Source organism: Notolepis coatsorum (genome assembly GCF_963971535.1).
Source record: "Notolepis coatsorum genome assembly, chromosome: 13".
Lineage (NCBI taxonomy): Eukaryota > Metazoa > Chordata > Actinopteri > Aulopiformes > Paralepididae > Notolepis > Notolepis coatsorum.
The window spans coordinates 110,239,829-110,267,515 of NC_140177.1; the positions used below are offsets into that span (position 1 = coordinate 110,239,829).

Below are 27,687 nucleotides of genomic sequence, written 5' to 3' on the forward strand. Positions count from 1 at the left end.
AACATTATTTCGTGCGATTGTACATTGTAACGTTAACACAGCGCTCCCTAACTGCTTGTGTATTCTAGCAGTGTTTTAGGCTACGTTTAGACGGAGAGAGTCTGCACAGAAACCACAAAAGTCGTCTTACGGTTTCACTTTTAATTTTGCGTTTAGACAAGCGTTTTGGGGTGCTGTGAAGACCCGCCCTACTCTGCCTCTGATTCGCAGACTGTGGGTGGGGAATGTGATTGGACCAAAGCATAGTCACTCACAGACAGTGGGTCCAGTCACGCCGCGGGACAGATTCTTGTGTATTTAAAAGTACTGCCAATGTAGCCTTCAGGTGATCGCCATGGATAGAATCAGACATGCTTTATTTACGCTTCTAGGCTACTGGCGCATGCCTGTGATGTAAGCAGTACACGCGACGAGAGCCTTGACAACCCTTTCGTCATCGTTTTATGCGGTTTGACAGTTTAGATGAGAGCGCAAAGGTTTATCGTTTCTAAGAATTCCACCCTGGAAGGTGGTCTCACTTTTTTACGGTTTCACCCCGTAAAAACGACGTTTCCGTATAAACGAAAGGCATATCCGAAAAAATATTTTTGCGGATTCACCTGCTAGCGTTTCCGTCTAAACGGGGCCTTAGAGGTTATTTTGTACAGTACCTTTATCTGCACTGAAACATACATTTCTACAGTACATGCAGTTGTTGGTAGATAACCGTGATTATGTTTATTTATTTATCAATCTCTCTGTGAGCAAAACCTATTAATATTACATATGTGTTGGCGGAATCGCGTCAATGTTTGTTATGAATAAAACGCCCGAAAGTTACAAAGTAGCCTACAGTTGACAGCTGGGCTGTGTTAATGTTACAATGTACAGTCCCGCGAAATAACGTTATGAATGCGCGTTATGGCATTGCTCGAGGCAGGCGAGATGAGGCGCGCGGGGCATGGGGGGCTCTGCTGCTTGAGACAGACAGCCCAGACTGGAGAGATACACGGTGCTGCGTGCGGGCTGCTCCTCGGCCGGTGCTCGGTGCTGCTCCCCCGGGCTCGAGACAGACAGACAGACAGACAGGAGGGATATACACGGTGCTGCGCACGGGCTGTAGGTTACACTCTACTGCGCACAGACGTTGGTGAGGGCACGCAGATGGTATCTACTGCGCATGGGCGTTTTCGCAACAACGGCTCCGTGCAAATTACACGACTGTTGTCGGTGAGTTTTGGCGCTACTCAAAAACGGAAAACACAATTTAGCGTTTTCAGTAGGGCCACAACTTATCCGCCAAAATCCGCCAAAAAACGCATTTCTGTGTAAAAGGGACAGCAAACGTATTCATACGTATTCAAAAAACGACCACAAAAACACTAGTCTAACCATGGCCTAAGAAGGATATGTGGTATTATGCAACTCACAGTGAAGATGTAAACGTTTTTTTCTTGCGCTTGTGCCACAAATGAAATGGCTCCCATTGTTCTGATGACATTAAGTGCATGGTATTACACTGGATTTGGAAGCCACAATGAGTCCGTCTCTCTCTCCCTTTCGCTGTGCAATTACCACAAAGTGTGCAATTATCAGATATGATTATCTCAGATTTAAAATATATATATATATATATATTTTTATGGCAACGTTTCTAGCCCTTTTGCAGCCGAGGACCGGAATAGTGTGTTGTCATAATAGCTGTTGTTATAAAGAGTGAATGTGAAACGTGTAAAAGCCTTGCCTCTGTTTCTATAGGGCTATAATGTATTTTTACATTCGATAGATCTTCACATAGACAGACACACTGACCTTTTAAAGTGGCTACCACCCCCTTGATGTCATGAATAATGTGACATTGAAACAGAAGAACCCCCCCTCTCCCCCCGTTCCCTCCTCATGTGTTTGTGTTGGGAGTGTTTATGAAGGGTGTTGGGGCCGTTGCTACAGAGAGCAGCAGTAGAAAGGGGCACAGTGCCGCTCGCGCTCGGCTTAATGGGGTCCGGCAGGCGGTGGAAGGGGGTTGGCTTTGCCGACACATTCCCCCATATCCAGTCTGTCAGCCCTCCCTAGCCGCCTGGTCCCAGGAGCTGGCATTCGGTCAGGTGACTGCACTGCGGCTGAGACAGCTGCACAAGACTCTCGCTTACTCTGGCTCTCTGTGCTCGGGCCTTGGGCTGCCCTTCATATGCCTGATCATATCTTTCAGGCCCCAGAATCAACAGGAAACACACAGACTGACATACAGACATATACAGACATACACATGTATGAGTAGGTAGAGGAACTCGTAACAATCCTTGGCCCAGGCGGTACAATGGGAATTGTACTGATCTGGTCCTTGATTGTGATTTTGACCCGCTGGATTTCCCAAAAGGTAGGTTACTCTTGACGCCACCTGCTCCAGTTTGGCAAACTCTTCTCTCGCAACATGTTCATTATCGGTTCGTAAACTGGTTTGACTAGGAGTTTAATCCATTAATTTTCCTTCTCTGGGAAAGGTGTGCTGGGACTTGTGCAAGTGCATGGATTCAGAAATGGTTCCGAGGCTGTTTTTGCTAAGAGCCTCCAGAACATTGGTTACTATCATTGATGATCTCGGATCTAAAGACGTGGGAAAACGTTCATAGAGGCATACGGTTCTCGATATAATATTGTACCTAGGGATGCCCCGATCACGTTTTTTGCCACCGATCGCCGTGAGCCATATCGGCCGATACCGATCCGATACCGATCGTTTTTGATTAAAAGAAAATTAAAATAAATTTTATATATTTTTTTAAATAAAATATATATATTATATAATTAGACTTGTACTTGTATTATCTGCGAGACATCGCCACCATGCAACAAGCTCCACTGTCTGTGTGTACTCTAGTAGCCTCCAGCTACGGCCAGGATTCTCCGGAGCTGCAGCTGGACCTATACTCGAGACGAGCTACGGCCAGGATTCTCCGGCGCTGCACCTGGACCCTATTGGTATAACATTACTTAACTGTGCTCAGCAAGCCCTCAGCTCGAATACGCATCGAATCAGTGTTATAAGACATTGATATCAGGAGCTATCTGTAGCTACTGCTAGCCGGATATATAACGTTAATACAACGCCTCAGTGAATTATTTAGTTCAATGGGACATTTCGTTTTGAACAGTGAACTAACTTGCGCTAACGTGAGCTAACAGCTAACAGCTAACAGGTATCATACACATCTCTACTATACTTGCTGGAGCGTTTGTTGTTATCAGGAGCTATCGGTAGCTGGCCGGCTAGATACCGTTCGGTTAGACAATGCCTCATCATGTATTAAACTAAAAGTGAATAGTTGACTGGGTCATTTTGTAACGGTAGCTAAGCTAACGTTAGCTCAGGGAGACGCCGTCCTCCCGTGTCCCGTCTCACTAGACTACTAGACCCGTGTTTAAATGCGTGCGGGAGGGGCTGGAGGGATGAGCAGACGCCGCACCACCCGGTGTCTGAGACAGAACTCAGCGACAGCGAGTGAGATCGGGTTTGACGATCTGCGAAAATAAAGCATTATCCCCGATCACTGATCGCATATTTATACTGATTATCGGCCGATAACGATCGGTGGCCGATCGATCGGGGCATGTACCGTATGGTAGGGCTGGGCGATATAACTATAATTATCGCGATATATTTTATTAATCGATATCGGAAAAATATATAGATTTTTTTTTTTTTTTTTGTGACCTGCAACAGGGCAGTTTTAAAACCAGAGACAGTGGACAGACTTGTCTTTCTTGCCTGCAACTTAAAGTAATGGCTTTGCAATACTGACCAAATTGAGATTTTTTTTTCTCTTGTCCATTTATTTTGTTTGCTTTCTAATTTAAAATACAGTTTGAAACCGTCTGTACACAGTAGGCTATGTGTGGTAGCAGAGCTAGACTCCAGTCACGAGTCACGGTGCACATGTGCGGTGGTTTGTCCACCAAAAAAGCGCCAAAAGATAGAAAAGAAACTAGCAGAGCCAGAACTGTTCAACTCCCCTGGAGCCACAGCCAGCAGAGAAGCTTGTTTACTTTCGCTTTCAAACCAGCTGCAGCCTGAGAACTGGAGTGTGAGGGGATGTAACACTAAAGATGGCGGCAACGACAAAGAATTGCTGCAAAATAAATAGAGTTGTTCCGATACCGATACGAGTATCGGAAAAGCCGCCGATACTGGCTAAAATGCTGGTATCGGTATCGGCGAGTACCCTCTAATGCTGCGCTCCGATACCATATGACGTAATTTATCAACAACACTGGTCTGTTGAGTAAGCATTATAAAACAAACGTGTGCTTAATCGATTAAAGTGTCAATGCCATTTGTCATTTTAACAGCAGATACTTTCTTAAATGTCATCGTCCCGACAGAGCGGTGTTGACGGAGAGCTCATGGGTTCGCTTGGTGGCTGGTGTTATTACTATTAGCATTGAACAGCTAACCGAAAGCTAGCTTTAACATTACCTTGGCTAAAGTTGGGGCTATTCATATAATCCATCAATAATGGCTGCAGACCTGCAAGCAAAGTACAGCAAGTTGGCAAAGGAGTATTCCAAGTTAAATCACAATGTCACCAGTAACGTTACAGTCTTCTATGGTCTTCCCATATACCGGTAGCTCATGCTAGCTAACGGTAACGTTGTCATTGCACAATTGCACGTCGCGTACACAATTAATGACATGTTGCGGACAGCCATATCGGCGACAATGTTTAGCTTTTAGTGCCAAATGATAAGAGTCTGAGGCGGAGTCTCAAAAGAGAATGTTGAATATTTATTGTGCAAAAATCACAACAGATCCGACTGCTACTGAACGGAGCCTTGTAGACAGACTGACTAGGGTATATCTGCAGAGCCAGTGGGTAGCGAGTGCAGCAACGTATAATGTCCGTGTGGATCATTGGAGTAGGGTATATCTGCAGTGCTGAAGCCCCATACTCATTGATTAATGATACTAATACAAATCTATACAATCACCTGTTGTTGAATAAATACCATTACTTTCTAGTTATGACTAAAAAACAGTATATATAAAACAGTATTTGTTAAAAAAAAAAAAAAAGTATATTTATAAAAAATTTATATAATATCGTTTTTTTTTTTTTTTATGTATGCACTGGTATCGGATAAATATCGGTATCGGCCGATACCCAAAGCTTAGGTATCGGAATCGGATCGGAAAGGAAAAAATGGTATCGGAACATCTCTAAAAATAAACATACATCTGTTGTTTAAAAAAATAAATAATAATAATTATTATTATTAAAATTTTTTATACTTATAACAATATCGATAATATTGAATATCGAGTGATATGATATTGTTATCGTTATCGTGATATCATTTTTGGCCATATCGCCCAGCCCTACCGTATGGTAAGCCATCCGTGGTTCAATCCGCACTTGTGAATTGTGGATATTTTTGGTTTTGCAATTACATTATGTGTTACTAGTTTCCATGTATTGTATTTCTTTCTGTGTGTGTCCACACTCTGGGATGAGGACCCCCCCCCCCTGTGAGTAAATATCCAATCACTGCTCAGATCTTGGGGTGACAGCAACACTGGAGTCAGATTTCACACGAGTCGAGAGGCAGCAATGTGGGGACACTTTCTTTGGCTTGAATACAGTGACATAGGGACGAGAACAGTTCACAGAAAAATTACTCTGCAAGGGTTGCTTCACACATGTCACCTACGTAAATGGTAAATGGCTGCATTTATATAGCGCTTTTATCCAAAGCGCTTTACAATTTGTTCGTCACATTTTTACCCATTTTTACCCATTCACTCACGCATTCACACATCGACGCGACGGCAGAGGCAACCATGCAAGGTGCCAACCCGCTCATCAGGAGCAGTTAGGGGTTAAGTGTCTTGCTCAAGGACACTTCGACACGCTGCCCGGGAGGAGCGGGAATCTAACTGGGAACCTCTGGATTACCAGACAACTGCTCTACCTCCCGAGCCACTGTCGCCCCCGAAATGGAATGTAAATGAAAACACTTCAATATGAGAGTGGAGCAGGTATGAATGTCGTCAGTGAACAAACGGCGGTCTCACTGATGCCTTTCAACAAGCCTCTTCTACCGGTACAGAAAAACACTAAGAAATAACAAGTGCAGTGCAAAACATTTGCAGCCCTTTTCGGTCGTTAATATCGTGACTTAAATATTAAACGTATTTATTTTATATATACATGTATTTATTTATTTTAACGTATACAATAAGCAAAATAAAGAAATTATTTGGGAATTATTATTTCTCCTTGCACACAAAATACATATCGAAACCGTGACTCAAAGCGAGGTACATATTGAGCTGTGGGCTAACAAACTGTATTGTCGCGTCCCTAGTAGTAACCCATCGACTGCATGGATCTCTTGTGTGGCTTCAGTGACTTAAGACAGAAGTTCTATGTCTGCAGCCAAGTGGCTGTTAACTCTTGTTACGCGGGCCGGTGCAGACGGACGGGTGGACCGTCATGACATCCGAGTGGTCATGCACAGGTTCAGTGATTTCCCACCGGTCAATTTTGCTGCAACCCAATGTGGTTGCTGTTAATTAAACAACTTTTCTCTCAAGGCCGTTTTTCCCCACCACCACCAGGCCAGCACTGCTGCGCTTCATTAGTCAGAGCTGAGCTCCAGGGATGGGGGGCAGACGGGAGCACTGTGACTGTTTCAGAGGTCTGTTTTGAATTATATTACGTTCTTTAGAAAGAGAAGACTAATGCCGCTTTTCCACAGCAGGAACTTCCCCCAGGAACTAGTCGTCTCCAGTTCCAAACGCATTTCTTTTAGATGAATGGCGCCTTCTTCCGCCATTTTGGTCATTCTACCACTGGGGTTTGTTTGTACCAATGACCACCAGCGATTTGCAATTGAAATGCTGTCCTGTTGTGATTAACATACATATAGCTGGTTAAGGACTGGGGTGAGTTCTGTCCTTGAAGCGTTTGCAATTGAAAAGTCAAAAGTAGGTGCTCAGACGTACTGATATCAAGGTGTGCATTTCAATCTGGAGACTTCTGTAGGAACCTTTTTAAGAGATGTGCCCCCTCCCAACTTATTGTTATTTTGCCACAACAAACTGTTAATACGTTCTCAACTGGGAGTTCATTATCTGCATACCAGCATGGTACCTCAAACTAATTATATTTCTGTTCAACCATAGCGCAACTTTTGAAATGCACAGCTATAGATGACGTCCACCACAGCTGTGAAAGACTAAGCCTCCCCATGCAGCAGCAGTTGTGTGTGTTGACTCATCCCCATGCAGCAGCAGCAGTTGTGTGTTGACTCATCCCCATGCAGCAGCAGCAGTTGTGTGTTGACTGATCCCCATGCAGCAGCAGCAGTTGTGTGTTGACTCATCCCCATGCAGCAGCAGCAGCAGTTGTGTGTTGACTCATCCCCATGCAGCAGCAGCAGCAGTTGTGTGTTGACTCATCCCCATGCAGCAGCAGCAGCAGTTGTGTGTTGACTCATCCCCATGCAGCAGCAGCAGTTGTGTGTGTTGACTCATCCCCATGCAGCAGGGCTGTACACTGCGATGAGATTATCGCGAATTGCCCCTTTAATTGGCCGTTGCGATTGGTAAATAATATTTGGGGGCGGGCTTGCGAGTAGTGATTTCAAGCCTTGCATTCGCATTTCACTCCTAAATTATCCAAGGCTGAGCACTCACTCTGATAGACTGGCTGACTGTCTGATTTAGCTATGACGAAAAGTAAAGTTTCTTCATAGCTCATTTCTTCATAGAAAGTCACAGGCACCTGGAATCGCGTGCCTGTGACTTTCAATTCCCTTATCGCTGCCAGGTTTTCCCGACCGTTATAACGTTAGCATGTTAGCATGTAGCTAATGGCAGACTATTTGATTCCTTAAGGCAAGCCAAGGGCTCGAAATTGCCTGGGTTTTGGTTATATACTCCCGAAATGCTCCCGCTGTTTGGCTACTTCTATGTGCAGTGAAAACTACTCGAAATGCTTTAGAACCTAGTCATTGATTTAGTTCAGGGTTAGCCGCGGAGCTAACGCTAGCTAATCAAGCTCACAGAGAGAGATAAACAGCTGACAGCAGGTAGTACAGGTACAAATACAATAAAACAAGGGGTGGGGGCTGTTGTGTAAACATTGTACTCTTTAGTTCACATATAATAAGAGACGGAAGTGTTTGTTTACTAGTCTGTACTCTGTAAGCCAGGAAGTACCATGGTGCAACATACAAATGTGTCCGTGTAGCAACACAAGCCTGTGTGTGTGTGTGTGTGTGTGTGTGTGTGTGTGTGTGTGTGTGTGTGTGTGTGTGTGTGTGTGTGTGTGTGTGTGTGTGTGTGTGTGTGTGTGTGTGTGTGTGTGTGTGTGTGTGTGTGTGTGTGTGTGTGTGTGTGTGTGTGTGTGTGTGTGTGTGTGTGTGTGTGTGTGTGTGTGTGTGTGTGTGTGTGTGTGTGTGTGTGTGTGCGTTGACTCGTGAATGCCGAATTGAATGCTAGGCATCCCAATGTGAGAGCATGGTATGAGAGATGGTGGCATATGTCAGACCATAGCTTGGCAGACAGCAGCATTTCTGTGAGGCGAGCCGGTAGTGACGCACACGTTGGTCTTGACATGCGCAGGGAGATGCCATGGTGGCGAGAGAGAAGCACATATGGGCATGTGGCAAGGTCTTAATGTCTTAACAACCCTCGTCACTCCCAAGAAACCAATTCACCCCCACCGGGCGTCAACAAAAAGTGATTGGTGTAAACACTGGTGGTGTTAGTACTGAAAACACTGAGATGTGCATGTAAAGTTCTGGAGCAGTCGTCTGGATAGACTGTTGAATGTAATAACTGGAATATGCTCTATTAATTGTTTTTGGAAGCGTCTATACATTCTTATAGTGGCACTTAAAACAATGCTGAATTATTTTGTACATAATCTCACACACATCTAAACGCTCTACACAGTTTTCCACACATTAATTTAGTGTGACGGTTGTTGAGAGTAAATGAGTTTGAATTATGGCCATCATCGATGTCATCGAGGACATTGAATCCTTGTGTTAATTACAGCTCCATGAAGTGATAATGTAGCAGTGCCTATAAGACAAGGTATTGCAATGTTTTATTAATAAAAAATTAACACAGCACAAGGATTCACTGTCCCAGAGGACATCAGTGGTTGGCCATATTCAAATTTACTCTCAAATGAAAGGAATTCAATCTTTTAAGCACATTTTTAAGCATATGCTCAAATTAAATATGCTTTGGAATGATACATTATTGTTGTTTTCAGAAAAAAGGGTCTGTTTGATTGTAACTACTAGAATTAGTTTAGCTTAGTTGTTACTTTGATTTCTGATCAGCAAACGGACAGCGCCTCATCAATGTGGCAGGGAGAGCTATGGGGTAGATACATTTAGTCCAAGTTATGACTAAACGTCTGAAAAGGAATGGATTTTCAAAATGGAATTGTTGTCAGGATTATTATTTTTATAAGCTATTATGCTGATGTAGGCAATTTTTTTTTAAGTGATAACATGTTGCATTCGAATCTTGATCTTGGCATTGATCACCATGGCAACGGTTGAAGCATTGAATTGGGTCAGCCCTCATGCATGTGTTATGCAGGGATGCTTATCTAGATTATATTGACCTCTAAAAATAAATTACATTACTGTGTATTTCCGTGGCAGTTGGTGTATCATTTCTAGAGCCGAATTGTGTTTTCTATGTGGTCCTATGGTCATGCATTAAAGTGTTTCGTCTCCAGACGGATTTCAGTCTTTTTTTTCTTCTTTTTTTTCGTCAATTTGATTTGGAGTCTGACGGAATTGGCTACCTGGTATAATATGATTTGTAGATGCATACAGATTTGAAACAACATTTAGCCAATCAGAGGCGTCAAATATCATGAAAAAGGGCATTTTGACCATTCTAACCAATCAAACGTGAGCTTGACGCACACACACGCTGCTCGCAGTGCCCTCCCCCTCACAGACCCGTCTTGTCACAGACCCGTATCATTTGCACCGAAGATAGCAAGCGTGCAGGTCCTCTTTTAACACCACTGAAGCATTAAACAATGGCCCAGTAAACTATTCACTTTAGTTTACTACACGAGGCGTTGTCTAACGTTATCTAGCTGGCTAGCTGATAGCTCATAACATAATTGAAAATTCGTTTTTGAAGCTGTGACTAACGTTAGCTAGCTACCGATCTTCGGGTGGCTAACGTTAGCTACCTAGCAACTGTAGCTTGCTAATACGGGCTGTCCTGGCTGGCTAACTTTTAATTCGCAATGGAGTGGAGCTAACTAACTGTACAAATCGATGTGATTGGCTGAGACTGTATTTTGTACGGTTGGCTGCCTGGCTGTTGTGGATTCGGGTAGCCAGCTAGCAGCTAACATCAACTCAACGTCACTCTGTTGACACTGAGCGAGTTTGCTGACAGAAATGTAACAAACAATATGGTCCGTGCGGAACCATTATCCCCAACACATAAGTTCCGTGAGTGAATAATGTTGAGCCACCACAAAAGATGAATCCAAAGTTTAATATAGTAAGAATAGTACTAGGCTATATTGTAACACATCTTTGCAAGTAGATTACATTAGCAAAATGCCCTTTTGACATGTAGCCTACATATTCATAATCATGAAAGTTTATTTGGAAGTATTTTATATTCTGTCCTTAAGTTTTAAAGTGGTCAGACAGTTCCCTCTGTGTGTAATACAGACAGTCTTCACACATTCATAAATAACACTTACAGAAAAGCTTATTGTGCACTGTAATACGTTTTGTTCAATGGGGGATTTTTTCATGTACCGAATACGTGAAACCGTGGTATTTTTGCCCACGGTTATCGTACCCTCAAAATGTCATACCGGCACATGCCTAGTTACACTATAGGCTACACTACTAGGTCTACACTATACTATAGTTTAAGGCTACTTTCACTGTTTTACTGTTATATTGTCGTTTTTTTTATCAATACAAAAAATATATTACATATATATTGTTGGTGCTCCTTACATTTAGGTGGGTGCTCCTACATTTTTGCTGGTGCTCCCAACTTTTTGAAGTTGGGAGCACCAGTGCTACCAAGTAAAAATGTTAATTTCGAGCCCTGCATAATTTGAACTATAGACGATACATAATTTGAACTATACACAATACTGAATTTGAACTATACACAATACTGAATTTGAACTATACACATTACTGAATTTGAACTATAGACGATACATAATTTGAACTATACACAATACTGAAAGGTTACAGTATGTAGATTTGTTTATTTGTATGACAGTCAGTCAACCCTTGCAATCAGTTTCATTTAATGAATTGAAAACAGCATTGATATTACGTAAAAGCAAACTGGCAATAGAAAAGACGTTCAAAATCATCTAGTTCCCTTAAAACGCTAACGCTATTAAATAAAAATATATAGTGGAGGTTAAAATCAGAATATGACTTGGCCTGAAAATAGTTCAGTCGGGAGATTTTTTTTGCTTTAATCCCTGTCCTATGGTGAAATAGGCTACTTAAATTGCACCAAAAAAAGAATGGCGCTTAGGCAAATACCCACCTATCCCTGCATTAACACATTCAGAGCCGGCCGGATATGATCAAATTAGGGCTTGTAGGCCAGCGCTTTAATCAATGGGAGGACGGGGATATTTGCGAACGCTTAAACTATATCTTAAATTATGGGTCTAATACACCAGTCGCTTATCAATGACTTGCTTGCAGTCAACATGTATGAAACGTAGGGCTGGGCGATGTTATCATATTTCTCGATATCGATAATTATCGAAATTGTTATAAATTGTTTTTTTTTTTTTAGACAACAGATGTATGTTTATTTTGCAGCAATTCTTTGTCGTTGCCGCCATCTTTAGTGTTACATCCCCTCACACTCCAGTTCTCAGGCTGCAGCTGGTTTAAAAGCGAAAGTAAACCGGCTTCTCTGCTGGCTGTGGCTCCAGGGGAGTTGAACAGTTCTGGCTCTGCTAGTTTATTTTAGATCTTTTGGCGCTTTTTTGGCACCGTGACTCGTGACTGGAGTCTAGCTTTGCTAGCACACATAGCCTACTGTGTACAGACGGTTTCAAACTGTATTTTAAATTAGAAAGCAAACAAAATAAATGGACAAGAGAGAAATAAATCTCAATTTGGTCAGTATTGTCATTTGGACAAGCAAAGCCATTACTTTAAGTTGCAGGCAAGAAAGGCAAGTCTGTCCACTGTCTCTAGTTTTAAAACTGCCATGTTGCAGGTAAAAAAGAAAAAATACTATTTTTCGATTTTTTTTCTTTCTATATCGATTATTAAAATATATCGCGATATTTATTGTTATATCGCCCAGCCCTAAAAATGGATTGTTTTTTCATCTGTACATTTCTGTTTTATACCGTTTTTGAATATGAGTATAGTTTGAGATTTCTAGTCATTCCAGAGAAAGACGCGATAATACCCATGGGAGGAAACTAACTTTTTGGCTTACCAGCCAACTGGCGAGTATCTGATTTTTTTTACCAGCCAAACAGATTTTTTACCAGACAAAAAAAATCGCTAATTGTGATAATTACTTCTTTGTATGTCTTCGTCTAAATAGATTTTCAATCATAGTAAAATAATCACACTGTGTCTCTACTCTTTAAAATATTTATTAGCATAAAACATTAATCTCTACTCTTCACAATATTAGCATAAAACATATTAACATGAAAGAGGTATCTATTCTGGACTGGGTTGGGCTGAACTGGGCAGTGAAAGATGCTGGGTTGGACTGGGTTGGGCAGTGAAAGAAAAAAACCGAAGTATGTTGTGAAGTGTATAGATAGATGTGAAATGTATAGATGTAGCAGTAGTCTATCTGTATGTCATATGTTATGATGAATTGAAAATGGGGGACCCTGATGTAAACAAGACGAAAGTCTTTCTCTGGGCTGCATCCCCTTAACTCTTGTGTGTATTGAGCCGTACTGTATTGTACCCATTCTGCAATCTGTTAATAAAGTTTTCAATCAATCAATCAATCAATCAATCAAGTTAACTTTGAACCTCGGTTGTCAAGCCTCGTCAATGTTGTGGATGCATCTGGGTAGGCACACTGTGCCTTTAAGACAGCACGGTGGTCTTACGACAGTGCTGTGAAATACCGTCAAGTGTTGTGGTAACGTCAGTTGGGTTGCTGTGCTGTTGTGCACTGGTTGAGCTCATAGATATCTATGGTTGAGCTAGCCCCTTTCGTGACTGAGATGTGCAAGCCAGGGGCTTTTGAGCATGAAATAAAATGTCTAACCTTACGTCGTAGTCCGGTGCTTTTTTGGAAACCTTATAGTCATAACAGATACACCTAGCTGGCTGCTTTGAGCACACGGGGCTAACGTTAAAACGCTAACTAGAAGCTAACCACTGTAAACATTACACCTCTGTGATTTAAATGTGTCCTTAGTAACTTATACTCGAGGGTTGTGCTAGGGTTGGATGCAGTTCCCCGTTGGTCAGTCTGTCAGTCTGTCTGGTTTCCATCTTCTGCTGTGTTTAACGTTATCCGTTTGCGAGTGCTCCTGATGGCTAGCCTAGTAACGCAGGACTTTTATCATTATATGTCCGCGGGTTGGCCAGTACTGCGCGAACTTTTATTAAACATTATATGTCCGCGGGTGGTCTTGTGCAGTGCTCTCGTGGCACTGTCAACTAAAGCGAGCACTCAGAAGACGCGCACCGTTTGCCAGTGCAGTGATTGCAGAATGTTTTTTTTTTTTTTTGTATACTCGCCAGACTGGCGAGTGGTCTTCATGAATCACTCGCCAAACGTAAAAAATACTCGCATTTGGCGAGTAAAGTGGCCTAATTTCCTCCCCTGATAATACCCCTTTAGTGGATTTTTCGGCTGATTTATGAATCGTTTTCAAATAAACGCTAGATAATCGATAGTATATGTGTCCTTATGCACGCTAGAGAAGCGGGCTGAAAAATTGCTTATCCGTGCATTGCTCCGCGTCAACGGCACACACACACACACATTGTGACCGCTGTGAAAAAAACATCTGATTAACCCAGCCTCCCCAGGCAATGTGGTAACACGATACTGCTTGCCCGAGAAGGGAAACCCGGGCCGGAGTTTCCCCTGATGCACAGTCCCAGCCAATCCAATCCAATGATGTGCAATACCATCCGGGAGACGATAGGCGGCGGTATTTGCCCTTTTGCGAGCTCAGACCCATTCCCAACGATAACATCAGGTTGGATGGATGAAAATGAATGGATATCGCTAATAAAAGAAATAACTATTAAAACCCGACTGTACTCGTGATTGTAGTTTTCCGACGCTGCAATCATTACAAACGCATGTTTTAGGATGGGGTTCTGTAAAATAGACGTTACCTTTGTCAGAAGGTACTCCACTCTCGCTCCGAGTCCAAGTGTCTTGAATCAGAACAGGATCAATACTTATAACGTGAGGTGGCCCTCATCTGTTGTCTTCTTCGTCTATAGTCTGCTCGGGCCAGACTATAGACGGAGCCGAATAGGTTTCCTCATCGGCCGGTTTGACTATAGTATTTTTATGATTTACCAGAAGTGCAGAGTCCAACATAGTCTGGTGGAAACGCACCTTATCGTCCATAATCATCCATATAATCCATTTAGTCTTATTCATAATATCCAATAGTTCGCTCTAGGCCAGGGGTCAGCAACCTTTTTGACATGGAGTGCCTGTTTGAAATATAGTTGTAACTAGTGTGCCTCAACAATATTCCATGCATCGTAAATATTTTTTTCTCATCAGGTATTTTTAATGATAATTTTTACATTATTACATCATTATTGTTATTATTATGATGGTTGTATCAACCCTAAATCTGAGTTGGGGGGGGGGGGATGCAATGCAGACAAACAGCTGCATACAGTGCAACCATTTCACTCACATTTGCCCATTCATTTTTGGACACATCACACACCATCGGTACGTGTGCTGTCATAGCTCCACCTATAGGCCTAATGGAGAACACCAGGAGAACACGAGGATGTGAATGGAGGGTGAATGTGAGGTATATCGTGTAAATAAGTTTTGATTGACCCGAAGACTACACTGTAAAAAAAATTATTATAATAAGTTACCAGAACTTAAAAATATTGAGTTCAGTTACTGTGCATTAAGGTTTACTTTTCAGTTTTCAATCCATAATAAGTTAACAGAAAAATAAGTACACAACCACATTATTTCAACCTAATAAAACTATGTTTATTGTCATTGTTTTAAGAACACAAGTTGACTTGGTAATACTAAAATTTTTAGGAAAAAAATTGCTTTTAACATGTGCAATGTTCAATGAAATAGAAAAATAAATAATACAATTTGTTGATTAATCCCACTGGTCACAATGGTGACCGTAATAATGTTTTTGTTATAAGGCTCTGCAAATGTTACTGAATGATGTAGCAATGTATTTCCAGCTAAATTGAAATAATAAACAAATAAAGGGTCTCAATTAAATATGTGGTAGTAAAAATAACCTGTGGGAGGATTTCAACAAGATAAATGCGACAACAGTGCAAAATATTTCACTATAATATTTCAAAGCAAATTTTTTTTTTCTTTTTTTTATAAACTTCTGCCCCCTGTGCCATGGGCCGTTCCTCTGATGTAGACATTTTCGATTTTGTCCAACCTTGTTACTCCCAGAGAGAACCTTAACATCTTCATCTCTGCCACCTGCTTGTTGGTCAGTGCCACAGTTTCTAGACCATACACTACAGCATAGCTGGTCTCACTACCGTGCTGTAGACCTTTCCCTTTACACTTGCTGGTACCTTTCTATCGCAGATCACCCCTGTCATCCTTCTCCACCCGCACCACCCGGCCTGCACTCTTCTTCACCTCCCTACCACAGTCCCCATTACTTTGGACTGTTGACCCCAAGTACCCCCAAGTCGTCCACTTTTGGTACCTCTACTCCTTGCATCATCACCACCCCTCCGTCTTCCTTGCCTTATTTAAATTGTAACTAATGTCGGAAATTGGTGGCCATAAATATTGGATTCGATTTTCTTTTCCATAAAAACAGAATTTAAAAGTATCCTTTTAAAATGAAAAATAGTGCTTGGAAAGGTGCTTGAAAGTCCTTGAATTTCTTATTGCAATGTCTGTGGGAACCCTGAATTAATGATATTATTGCCAATTATAGGTATGCCCTGCCCCCTACCATAGTTGTCTCTTTTCAGCCTACATTTCTATTTCATTGTAAGGCTGTTATGACACATTATACAGTATCTCGTTTGAATTTTGGTATCTATCTTCTTGTCTCTCTCTGTAAAAGACGATAAGCTAATTTCCCAAAATGTTGCCATGTTCCTTTAAAGCAGTTAAGTCTTAAAGCTGGTGTCTACGGGACACTGGGAATGTTTCATGGGGCTGGTCCTTCATGTACTTGATGCACAAGTTACTGTGTTGGTTATCTTTGTATAATTGTTGAAAACAATAAATCAAATCAAAGCCCGCCTGGAGAAACGGCATATAAGACGACCGGCAGACCAGCCCGGCAACACGCTGCTCTGCCTCACTCTTACCTCACAGAGACGTGCATTTAAATAAAAAAATGTATGTATTTATGTTCACCTTTTATTTTCCCCGAGACGATGTGCTGAGTACGTATGTCCTTGTTCGCTTGGACGGTGGGCCCCTCTGCGGCTCCGCTGGCACCTGCTCAAGGACACTTCAGTGGTAGTTGTTATGTCAATTTGACGTCAGCCGTCATTTCTCCCCAGAACATTAAATGAGCAAATGGCCAAAGGAGAGCATATTATTATTGTGAATCTCAGTGTCTCCGAACGGGAAATTCAAGTTGCATGAGAAAGTGAAAGTCTACCTGGCTTTTTTTGTTTGTTTCTGCCACACGTGCACAGCTATTTTTGTGAATATCGTCTGTCCTTCTAGAAAGGTTTTTCCATTTGTCATTGTGGATCAGCCTTTCCCTTTTTATTATTCTTTAAAAAAAATATTATTTACAGGGATAATCTCTACTTCTGATGCTCTCTCCCTAAAGAGATTCCAAAACATTTGCATCCCCCCACACACACACACAAATATACAAGTGTTTGGACAAAACAAGACCGGGGGCCCAGGCACACTTTGATGTCCACTCTCCTCCGCTCCTGTGTGCCGCTCTCTAAAAACCACCCCATTTCCACGCGGAGGGATTAGCCCGAGGCACACCCCCGTGAGATTCACACATGCATTTCTGCCCTCCCCGTCCCCCGGGGCGAGGAGGAGGGGGAGATGGATTACCAGCCGTGATCGGTCGCTCGCTGTGGATGCCGTGCATGTGACGATCAAGCGGCACAGATCAGTCTCTTGTCATTCCATATATTGTAGGTCAGCACGTGGCGACACCCCCCCCCCCCCAGAGCCTGTTATATGGCCTGAATTGGCAGCATTTTCTCTCTTTTATATATATATATATATATATATAAATTAGGTGTATTAGGTGTATATCTTGTATAATACATTTATTTAAAGGGTGATTGCATTGGATGTGCACAGTGCACTGTTAATTAATGCTTGTATATCTAATTTTATGTTGTTATGTTTACGTTTATGTGTTTGTTTAAAAAAAATATATATATATATATATATTTTTTTTTTTTTTTTTAAACAAACACATAAACGTAAACATAACAACATAAAATTAGATATACAAGCATTAATTAACAGTGCACTGTGCACATCCAATGCAATCACCCTTTAAATAAATGTATTATACAAGATATACACCTAATACTTGCTATCTAATACCCTACACACATATGCTCTCGCTCGCTCCCCCCCCCCCCCCCGGGCCCCCCCTTGGATAATCCATCCATTATCATTCGCTCCTAACCAGGCACTACAATTCATATGCTAGCTTTTATTCTCTCCACCACTTCTAACCGCATTGTAATTTTGGATTCACTGAGACCCAAAATTCTTGCTGTAGATATTTCTAGATAAATCACATCGAGATATGTAAGAATCCAGACCTTTCGGCAAATTTTTGGAACCATCGTGATGCTATCAGCTTTTTAGCCGCTGTGATACCAGATAAAAACCAATCTCTTTAGCTGTATAGGGACTGCAAACTCAAAAACATCATTCAACAGTAATACAGAAGACCCATTCTGTTCAGTCTTATAGGAGTCAGGTATGTCCTATGAATATAGTTAAGATTGATTTGTTGATGGTCCGGGTTACGTGACGCAAGTCGAACATTTGCCCAGGCTTCTCGGGGGGCTTTGATGCTATTGAAACTTTTTTTTTTTTTTTTTACTTTATTTTTTAGCGTTTATCGCTTTTCTGGTCAAGCATGACCGACAGTTACAGGGTGAAACGGGATATAGATCAGGGGAAGACATTCTGGCAAATGACGGCGGGTCCGGGAATCGAACTCGGAGTCCACCAGATCCGTGACGCAGCACGGTTTTCCCCGACGCAGAAATAGCGCCGAGATATGCGGTGAGCTACTGGAGCTCCCCTATTGAAACCTTTTTAAAGCACTGCTATAGTGTGTGCACTGTGCAGCTGGCCGTCATTCGACGCAAACTCACTGTACTGTTAAAGGAACACGCCAACATTTTGGGAAATTACCTTACCGTCTTCTCCAGAGAGAGACAAGAAGATGGATACCTATCTCTAGTAGAGCCATATGAAATCCGTTTTATTTTTTTCCAAATTCCATTTTATTTTTTTCCAAATTCCGTTTTTTCCGTTTTAATATTTCAGAATTCTGTATTTTGCTTTGTACGCTCATTTTACCATCAGAAATAGTGTCTAATAAGTGGGAATGAATAAATGTCCACATTTAATAGGGCTGTCTTAAATACTTCGAAGCTTCGTTCGATGGGCATGGGATTCGAATATGAAAATAAAATTTGATTATTAAAAAATATAAAAATATAAATGATATATATATATTTTTTTGCAAAATCAACTCTGCCTCTCTTTGTTAATTACAACAAGCAATGCTGTTTGTTATTTAAGGCGAGACACTGCAGGTGAATAGGCAAATATACTTTTTTTGTTGATTTTGAGATTTTGTTATATTTTGCTTCCTAAACATGTCTTCTATGAAACTAGTGACAATAAAACGTCAACACACATTTAGTTGTTTATTTTACTTCATTTTGCCTTATTGCATCCATAAATGTGCGCATATTTAATGGGGAAGTGCCTCATTTGCATATATAAACATAAATTTCAGAAAACTTGCAATATATTTTTTCTTAGTTTATATGTACATAACAAACTGGGAAAGTTTCATAGTGATATCTATTCAATAGTGTGTAGTTCTGTTCAGTTCAATAACATCATTATTATTATTATTCAGTTATCAGGCATGTGTTTAGGTTGTCTATTACTAATGGTTTGATTAGGTTTTGTGTTTGTAAATATCTGTTTAAAAAAAAGTATGGCATTTTACAATACAGAACTTTGAAGGCGTTTTCCCAAAAATGAGTTAAGAGCCAGAAATCTCTGAGCCAGAAATCTCCACTGCAGTAGCACTCACATACACCAAACCTTCCAGTTCTATTCATATCTATGTTCTGAAGGTATTTACAGAAGGGTTTGTTGATATCGCATTCATACCCTGATTTATATCACATTTCATTCCTAAAAACATGGCGAAATATGGAATTTTACCATAAAAATGTACTGAATGGAGTATTTTCTGATTTATGGAGTGATAAAAAGAGATATCCAAAATCCCCTCTGTAATAACCTTTGGCTCTAATATGTCAACAAAATGAAACTATAATTTTGAAAATGGCTTTATCCAATGTTCAGATTTCTGTCCTGGAATTATATGCAAAATAGTGCATATTTAAGTAGATAATGCCTAATTTGCATATTTAAACATATAATTTCAGAAAACTTGTAATACAAAACAGTCTTGTCTTAATATAAGTAATCAACTGGGGAAGTTTCATTGTGATATCTATTAGTTAATTATTTTACCCTATTCACCTGTAGTGTCTCCCCTTAAGATGAGGTCGGACTCGGCACTGACAGATTTGTGTTCATTGTGCTGCTTTTATAAAGCCTCAAATGACGGCTTACAATATTTCATGAAAGCAAAGTGTTTTGTTTGTCTAAGATTTAAAAAGGTTTAAACTTTACAGCACTGACAAAGTTGAACAAAGTGCTGTACAAGTCCCACAACATTAACATTCCGTGATCGCGGATTTCATATGGCTCTAATCTCTAGGGCTGGGCGATAAAACGATAACGATAACTCGCGATAAATTATTTCCTCGAAATAAACATGAAACGTGGTCGCAAAGTTTCTATATATCGATTTTCCAAGCTTGGATATGAGCACACGCACTAACAACCAATCAGTGAAGGAGATGGCCGAGAGCGAAGGAGACCCGCGCTGCACCTCTGGGTAGAGAGGTAGGACTCAAGGCTGGCTAGGATAATTAGCTTGCACGGCGCTATTTTACATATTTACGTGCCGAGTATGTGTGTGGCGTGAATTCTGATGCCACGGTTATAGTAGTGTGTGGTATACGGTGGACGTCGTTGCAATGTATTGTGGCGGAACAGAGTATTTTAGGGATATTTAGTACATTGGAAATATGACTGGCTAGGATAATTAGCTTGCACGGCGCAATTGTATAGTTTGGCTGGCTAGGATAATTAGCTTGCACGGCGCTATTTTATATATTTACGTGCCGAGTGTGTGTGTGGCGTGAATTCTGATGCCACGATTATAGTAGTGTGTGGTATACGGTGGACGTCGTTGCAATGTATTGGGGCGGAACAGAGTATTTTAGGGATATTTAGTACATTGGAAATATGGCTAACTAGGATAATTAGCTTGCACGGCGCAATTTTATAGTTTGGCTGGCTAGGATAATTAGCTTGCACTGTGCTATTTTATATATTTACGTGCAGAGTATGTGTGGCGTGAATTCAGATGCCACGGTTATAGTAGTGTGTGGTATACGGTGGACGTCGTTGCAATGTATTGGGGCGGAACAGAGTATTTTAGGGATATTTAGTACATTGTCATGGGATACACTGCTCGCTCTGGCTAACTGCTAACGTGCGCGGACTGATGACGACATCAACTCGAGACATTCGCAGCAGAAAAACAAGTCTATTAATAGCCCATCCATCGGCGCCGGGCATAAGAAGTTAATTAAACTTGACAGACATTATATCGACGATAATTATCGATATCGAGTTATATGAAAATAATTTTATCGCAATAACGTTTTTGGCCATATCGCCAAAAACGTCTTGTTTCTCTCTGGAGAAGATAAGTTAATTCCCCAAATTGTTGGCGTGTTCTTTTAACATCCAGCCTTTTTATCAAGAGAAAAAAACATTGGCGAGACGATGTACGCCAACATCCAGCGATACCCACGGACATGTTGGCGTTTCATGTTCCTCTGCCTATGGGATGAATCAGGCTTTTGACAGGTGATACTGGGAGGCGGGGGGGGGGTTATCAATTATGCAGAAATACGTTGAGCGGATTGACGTCACAGGTTTGAATCCAATGCCATCTGGGGACACCCCCGGTGTGCTATCCAAAACGCAATGAGAGAGAGAGACTCGCTTCTCTCCTTTTTCTTGCTCGTTTCCCTTATACTTTCACAAAAACACTCATACCCTCCTCCTCTATCTTTCCCCTCCCCCCTCTCTCTATCCCCCCACCCCTCTCTCTCACTGTGAGGACTGGCATTGGATTCTCTCCATCCCTGACCGTTGGAGTGTAAAGAATGACAGGGTCCTGCTGAAGGCTTTTATGTTCTGTCCCACCACTGTCACATGGCTGCACGTGCAACACACACACACACGCCCCCTTTTACAGCAGAAGGGCTATGGGGCACACAAGCCTTTGCCGTGAAGTCAATGTATCAAATCCCCATGCTTGCATGCTTTCTCAATCTTGCCTTGGGGCTGTTTTGAGTATGCATGTTTGTGTGTGTGTCTGTGTGTTTTTCTCCTTCTTTCTTTCTTTCTTTCTTTGGAAGGGTGACACGTCAAGTTTCAAGTTTCTTTAATAGTTGTCATACAGAAGTACAGAATACTTTTATACAAAATGCTTCTTACTGTTACGCTCCAGAGACTGTGCTAGACAAGATAAGTATCAATAACATAGTATAGCATGTAAATTAGAAGTAGAAAATGAGGTCACAGTGTTCAGTATAGACATATGTACAATGTTCGATGCAGAATAGACGTAACTGAGTTACCATATAATATACAATACTATGCAGTGTACTAATATACAATACTATATAGTGCAAAGCAGAAATGGGATGAGGTACAATTTAGGTACAATTTACAGTAAGGTGTACGAGTTGTAGTGCAATCCTTTATCAATAAATATTGATAGACTGTGTGTGCGTCTGCTGCTGAGGTTGTGTGTCTGTCACTGTGTGTGTATTTGGGGGGGCGGGGTGTTGCTTGTTGTCGAACTTGGTACAACCTTCCCTCCTTGTGTGAGCTGATTGTAGATGGTTCCTGTAACGAACATTCCACGTTGTCTTTGTCCCGAGGGCCCGAGCGTCGCAGAGGAAATTCCGACCCATATCCCTCCTTAAATTGACTTCAGGGGAGATAAATGTCATGAATATCACAGGGTTTTAGCAGAGGCTTGTCTTCCCGTGGGAAACCTTCCCCCACTTTTCAACCTTGGCTTTCAACTAGGGCTGGGCGATATGGCCAAATTATATCACGATAACGATATGATAATGTTATATCACTTGATTTTTTTTATATTTTTTTTAAATAACAGATGTATTTTGCAGCAATTCTTTGTCGTTGCCGCCATCTTTAGTGTTACAGCCCCTCACACTCCAGTTCTGCAGCTGGTTTGAAAGCTAAAGTAAACGGGGTTCTCTGCTGGCTGTGGCTCCAAGGGAGTTGAACAGTTCTGGCTCTGCTAATTTCTTTTCTATCTTTTGACGCTTTTTTGGTGGACAAACCACCGCAGATGTGCACTGTGACTCGCGACTGGAGACTAGCTCTGCTAGCACACATAGTCTACTGTGTACAGACGGTTTCAAACTGTATTTTAAATTAGAAAGCAAACTAAATAAGGGCGGTCAGGTGGCGTAACGGAGATTGCGTTCGTCACCAAACCCCGGAGCGGCTAGATTCGCCTGTTCGAATCCAGCTCACAGCTCCGGGGTTGTCACCAGCTTGGCTGGCCGTTCACACTAATACAATTGGCAGTATTAGAGGGTGGGAGAAGCTGGCGGGGTGGGTCCGGGTCATTGTAAACAGCGACTCCTACAGTTCGGTCGGGGCGCCTGCTAAGCGCGGATAGGACTTGAGTGGGATAGTGTGATCCTTCCACACGCTACGCCCTCTCAATGAGAGTCCGCGCTGCCAGGTGAAAAGAAGCGGTTGATTGGCTGGACGTGTGTCGGAGGAAGCACGTGATAGCCTCCACTCTCCCAGGCCGACTGTGGGGGGTAAGTGCGCAGCGACCAGGAAGGGGATTGGGAATTGGCATAACGACTAACATTGGGATGGGAGAAAAATCAGAGGAAAATGGAGGGGGGAAAAGATCAATAAAAAAAAGAAAAAAAAAAAAAGCAAACTAAACTAAATGGACAAGAGAAAAAGAAATCTCAATTTGGTCAGTATTGTCATTTGGACAAGCAAAGCCATTACTTTAAGTTGCAGGCAAGAAAGACCACTGTCCACTGTCTGGTTTTAAAACTGCCCTGTTGCAGGTCACAAAAAAAAATTATTGATATTTTTTTAGATAGATTATTCACGATAATTATCGTTTTATTGCCCAGCCCTACTTTCAACACAACAGCTTATTTAAATCATCGGTTTTGTAACAACCACCACCGTTATCTTGTATATACGCCTATTGCACAAGTGAAACATTTAGCTTTTCTCTTGTATTTGCTTTTTAAGGAGTAATATGTCTTACTTGTCTAGTCAGTCAAATCTCAAATTGAGCCTTTGCCCTTCGGGGTTCAGTGGTCCAACGTGAGATTCAAAGCCAGATTCTGCCCGTTTCACAAAGGCTGTTCTTGACACACAAAAAATTCGAGTCAACTAATCTCAAAATTGTGTTTCCTATGTGCAGTCATGCAGAAGGACCTCTTTAAATCTAGTGTTTACCAGAGATGTGCTTATTATTAGGGATGTCCCGATCACATTTTTTTGCTCCCGATCCGATCCCGATCATGTGATTTTGAGTATCTACCGATCTTTCCCGATCCGATTAAAAAATATATATATATATATATATTTTTTTTATCCCAATTTCTCACATTACATTCACCCTGAATGTTGACGTTATCCAGGTGAAAAGTTAACTTCATTCAAGCGAGGCATTGCAATCCTTGACATAAATCATTTGATGTATAATTAAATCAAAGGAAATGCGTGGCTGGTCTGCCGTTCTGCAGCTGGATACTATTGGTTTGTTTTGGCAAAATTCTTCTTCTCTGTGTGACAATAAATAAATGAGTGATGATATGCAATTTAAAACCAAAACTAAGGCCTCAGTATGAGTTTAAGACGTGAACATGGTCATGTTTGTTGAATAAAAGAAGAAACAAAATCTGGTGTTTTTTTTGCCGATCCCGATCTTCGGAAAATCACGTGACCGATCACGTGATCGGATCGGGACATCCCTACTTATTATTATTATTAAGGGAATAACTCATTCAGCATTTGGAAAAGAAAGCATTAATAAATGACTACTCGACTAACTAAGTCAACTACCGTAAGCCCAGATCGACTAGATTCATTGTTTCATGGATTAAGACGGGGCAGTCCTGCCATTAACTTCCTTCTCTGGCTAGATTCAAAGTCTGATATGAAATGTCACCTGTCTTCGTCTAAGCCTTGTCTTGTTTTCTTATTCCAGAGGCGCGGAGCGATCTCCTATGACAGTGCTGACCAAACAGCACTCTACATTCGCATGCTAGGTATGTACCTTCATCTGTTGTGTCTTACTCCCAAGAGAAAGACAAATGTATTATATTGTGTCAATAATAATGTTATTGTATGGTGTTTGTGTATGGTGTTCCTTTCTTGGCTTGTATTGTTGATGCTGAATATCTGAAACAATTTAGAAGAGTGTATATATTATGGTAATTCTGGGGGACAATTCACCACATCCTTTTAATTAATGACCTCCTGAACACATGTTATGGCCAGGTCATGGCGTGGTGCGTGTGTAGGTTTTGATGAAGAATTGAAAATTTAGGATAGGATATCAGCCACCAAATGTTCACTGTATTTCAGCAAGTCATGTCTAGTTTAGGTTAGGGTTAAGAGTTAGATTTATAAACAAACATTGCCTAACAAGATGTGGAGAACTAAATCAGATTAGTATATAAACCATCAAGTGTTCACTATATTAGAGCGTTATTAACAGATTATTGGACTAAAGAAACCTCAACCTTTATCGACCCGACAGGTGTATATCTAGAGCCATATGGAATCCGCGATCACGGAATCGCGGACGGAATCGCGGAATTGAGCAATAAAAATGGAATCAACTAAAAAAAAAAATTTATTAAAAATTTTTTTTTTTACTTTTTTTTTTTTTTACTTTTTTTTTTTTTATGTTGTGGGACTTGTACAGCACTTTGTTCAACTTTGTCAGTGCTGTAAAGTTTAAACCTTTTTAAATCTTAGACAAACAAAACACTTTGCTTTCATGAAATATTGTAAGCCGTCATTTGAGGCTTCATAAAAGCAGCACAATGAACACAAATCTGTCAGTGCCGAGTCCGACCTCATCTTAAATAACAAACGGCATTGCTTGTTGTAGTTAACAAAGAGAGGCAGAGTTGATTTTGCAAAAATATATATACCTTTTTATTTTTTTTAATAATCGAATTTTATTTTCATATTCGAATGAAATAAATGAATGAAGCTTCGAAGTATTTAAGACAGCCCTATTAAATGGACTGTTATATCTTATTAAATTGTGGACATTTATTCATTCCCACTTATTAGACACTATTTCTGATGGTAAAATGAGCGTACAAAGCAAAATACAGAATTCTGAAATATTAAAACGGAAAAAACGGAATTTGGAAAAAAATAAAATGGAATTTGGAAAAAAATAAAACGGATTTCATATGGCTCTATGTATATCCTGGGAAATGTGCAAAGTCACTGTTTTCCCCACATACAGTATAGGATCATGCTTTGCTGAAAGTATGTAGAATTGGGGAATTAAAGGACAGGACTTGGCATCATCCGTCACTAGGGATGGGTACCGAATTAGGTACGTTTAAGGGTACCGTCCAAATCACGTCGGTACTACCGAGTACCGATTCACGTGAGATCCGCCGGTGCCACATTTAGCAATTTTTTGTTGTTGCTTCGTCTAAAAAAAATTGGCCGACGACGTCAATGTTTCGTTTACGGCAAAACTAAACCTATGAAGTGTGCCGCACGTTCGCGTCAACCTTCACACACACAATATACGCTTACCTAGGATTTGACTTGATTCGACAACAAAGCAGTCGGGACAATGGCAAGCTGAAAACGGTCCCAAGTGTTTACAAAGCTAGATGCAGACAATGCCCGCTGCAATATTATATATGATAATAAATTATTTGAAGTTTGGATTTTTCTTTTTTACACCTGAGGTAGGTAGATTACATTTTTAGAGACTAAAGTACCGAAAAAAGGTACCGATATCGGTTCAAATGTGAAAGGTACCCAACCCTATCCGTCACAGGGACACCTATACTTTGTCGCATGCAGTGAATTCATGATTAAACACTATTATATAGATTTAGAAACCCTTTTGGTATGTATTTAGCTGTAGATGATGTTGCATTAACTGGCACAAAGACTTCCACTAAACTTCCAGCGAGTTCATGTTGAGCTCATGTTGCCTCTGTGAGGATCTGAACCAGACAAACTACCTCTAGATCATGTGAACTGATATTTGAACCCTCGCACTGAAGAACCATATAAGTCCGTTTAGAGATCTTTGGATGGCCCATATATTTGCAGTTGTGAAGTTAATCTAAGTCAATTGGAGTGTGAAGAGGGCTGTACGAATCACACATAAAGTGAGTTATCGAGAACACACAAATATATTATTTATTAAATCTAGAATAATTAAACTTGAAGACATGGTTAAGTTTCAAACAATGTTAATTATGTTTAGGGCAAGAAATAATACACTGCCAGAAAAACTACAAAATATTTTTCATTTAGAAAGTGAGTTTAGTAGGAGAAAATACAATTTTAAACATCAGTTTGCACGTACCACACTTAAACAGATGTGTCCTTCAGTTATTGGTGTAAAGTTATGGAATTCTCTCCATAGCGAGCTTAAGGGATGTAAGTGTTTATCAATTCAAAAAAATTGTATAAAAAAAAAAATTTTAGTCAGTATGAAAATCAAAATGTGATCTGAATAGTGAGATATATTTTTTTTTCTCTTCTTTTCTTCTTTATTCTTTATCATTATTATTATTATTAAAATTTTTCTTGTTTAACTGTGGATTGTGTTTCTTTTATAATGGTATAAATGATTATTTGTGTAAATAAGGTTATACGCCGACCATTAAGAAAATACATGTTAGTTTAGGAATAAGGGGCAGGTAATTATAAGATTTATTCATCTTCCTGCTCCTTTTGTCCATGGAATGGCTATTTATGATTTTTTTATAAAGAAACTATGATTGTATTATTCCATGTGGCAA

At 40.7% G+C, this 27,687-nt stretch overlaps 1 protein-coding gene across 1 annotated transcript in view; it reads left to right on the top strand.

Annotated features, from left to right (window-relative positions):
- Positions 1–27,687, top strand: part of LOC311239516 (high affinity 3',5'-cyclic-AMP phosphodiesterase 7A-like) — a 125,069-nt gene that overhangs the window by 42,432 nt on the left and 54,950 nt on the right. The window contains exon 2 of the mRNA XM_084327831.1: positions 24,876–24,936. Within this exon, the coding sequence (XP_084183957.1) occupies positions 24,876–24,936 (61 nt within the window). The remainder of the gene's footprint in view (positions 1–24,875; positions 24,937–27,687) is intronic.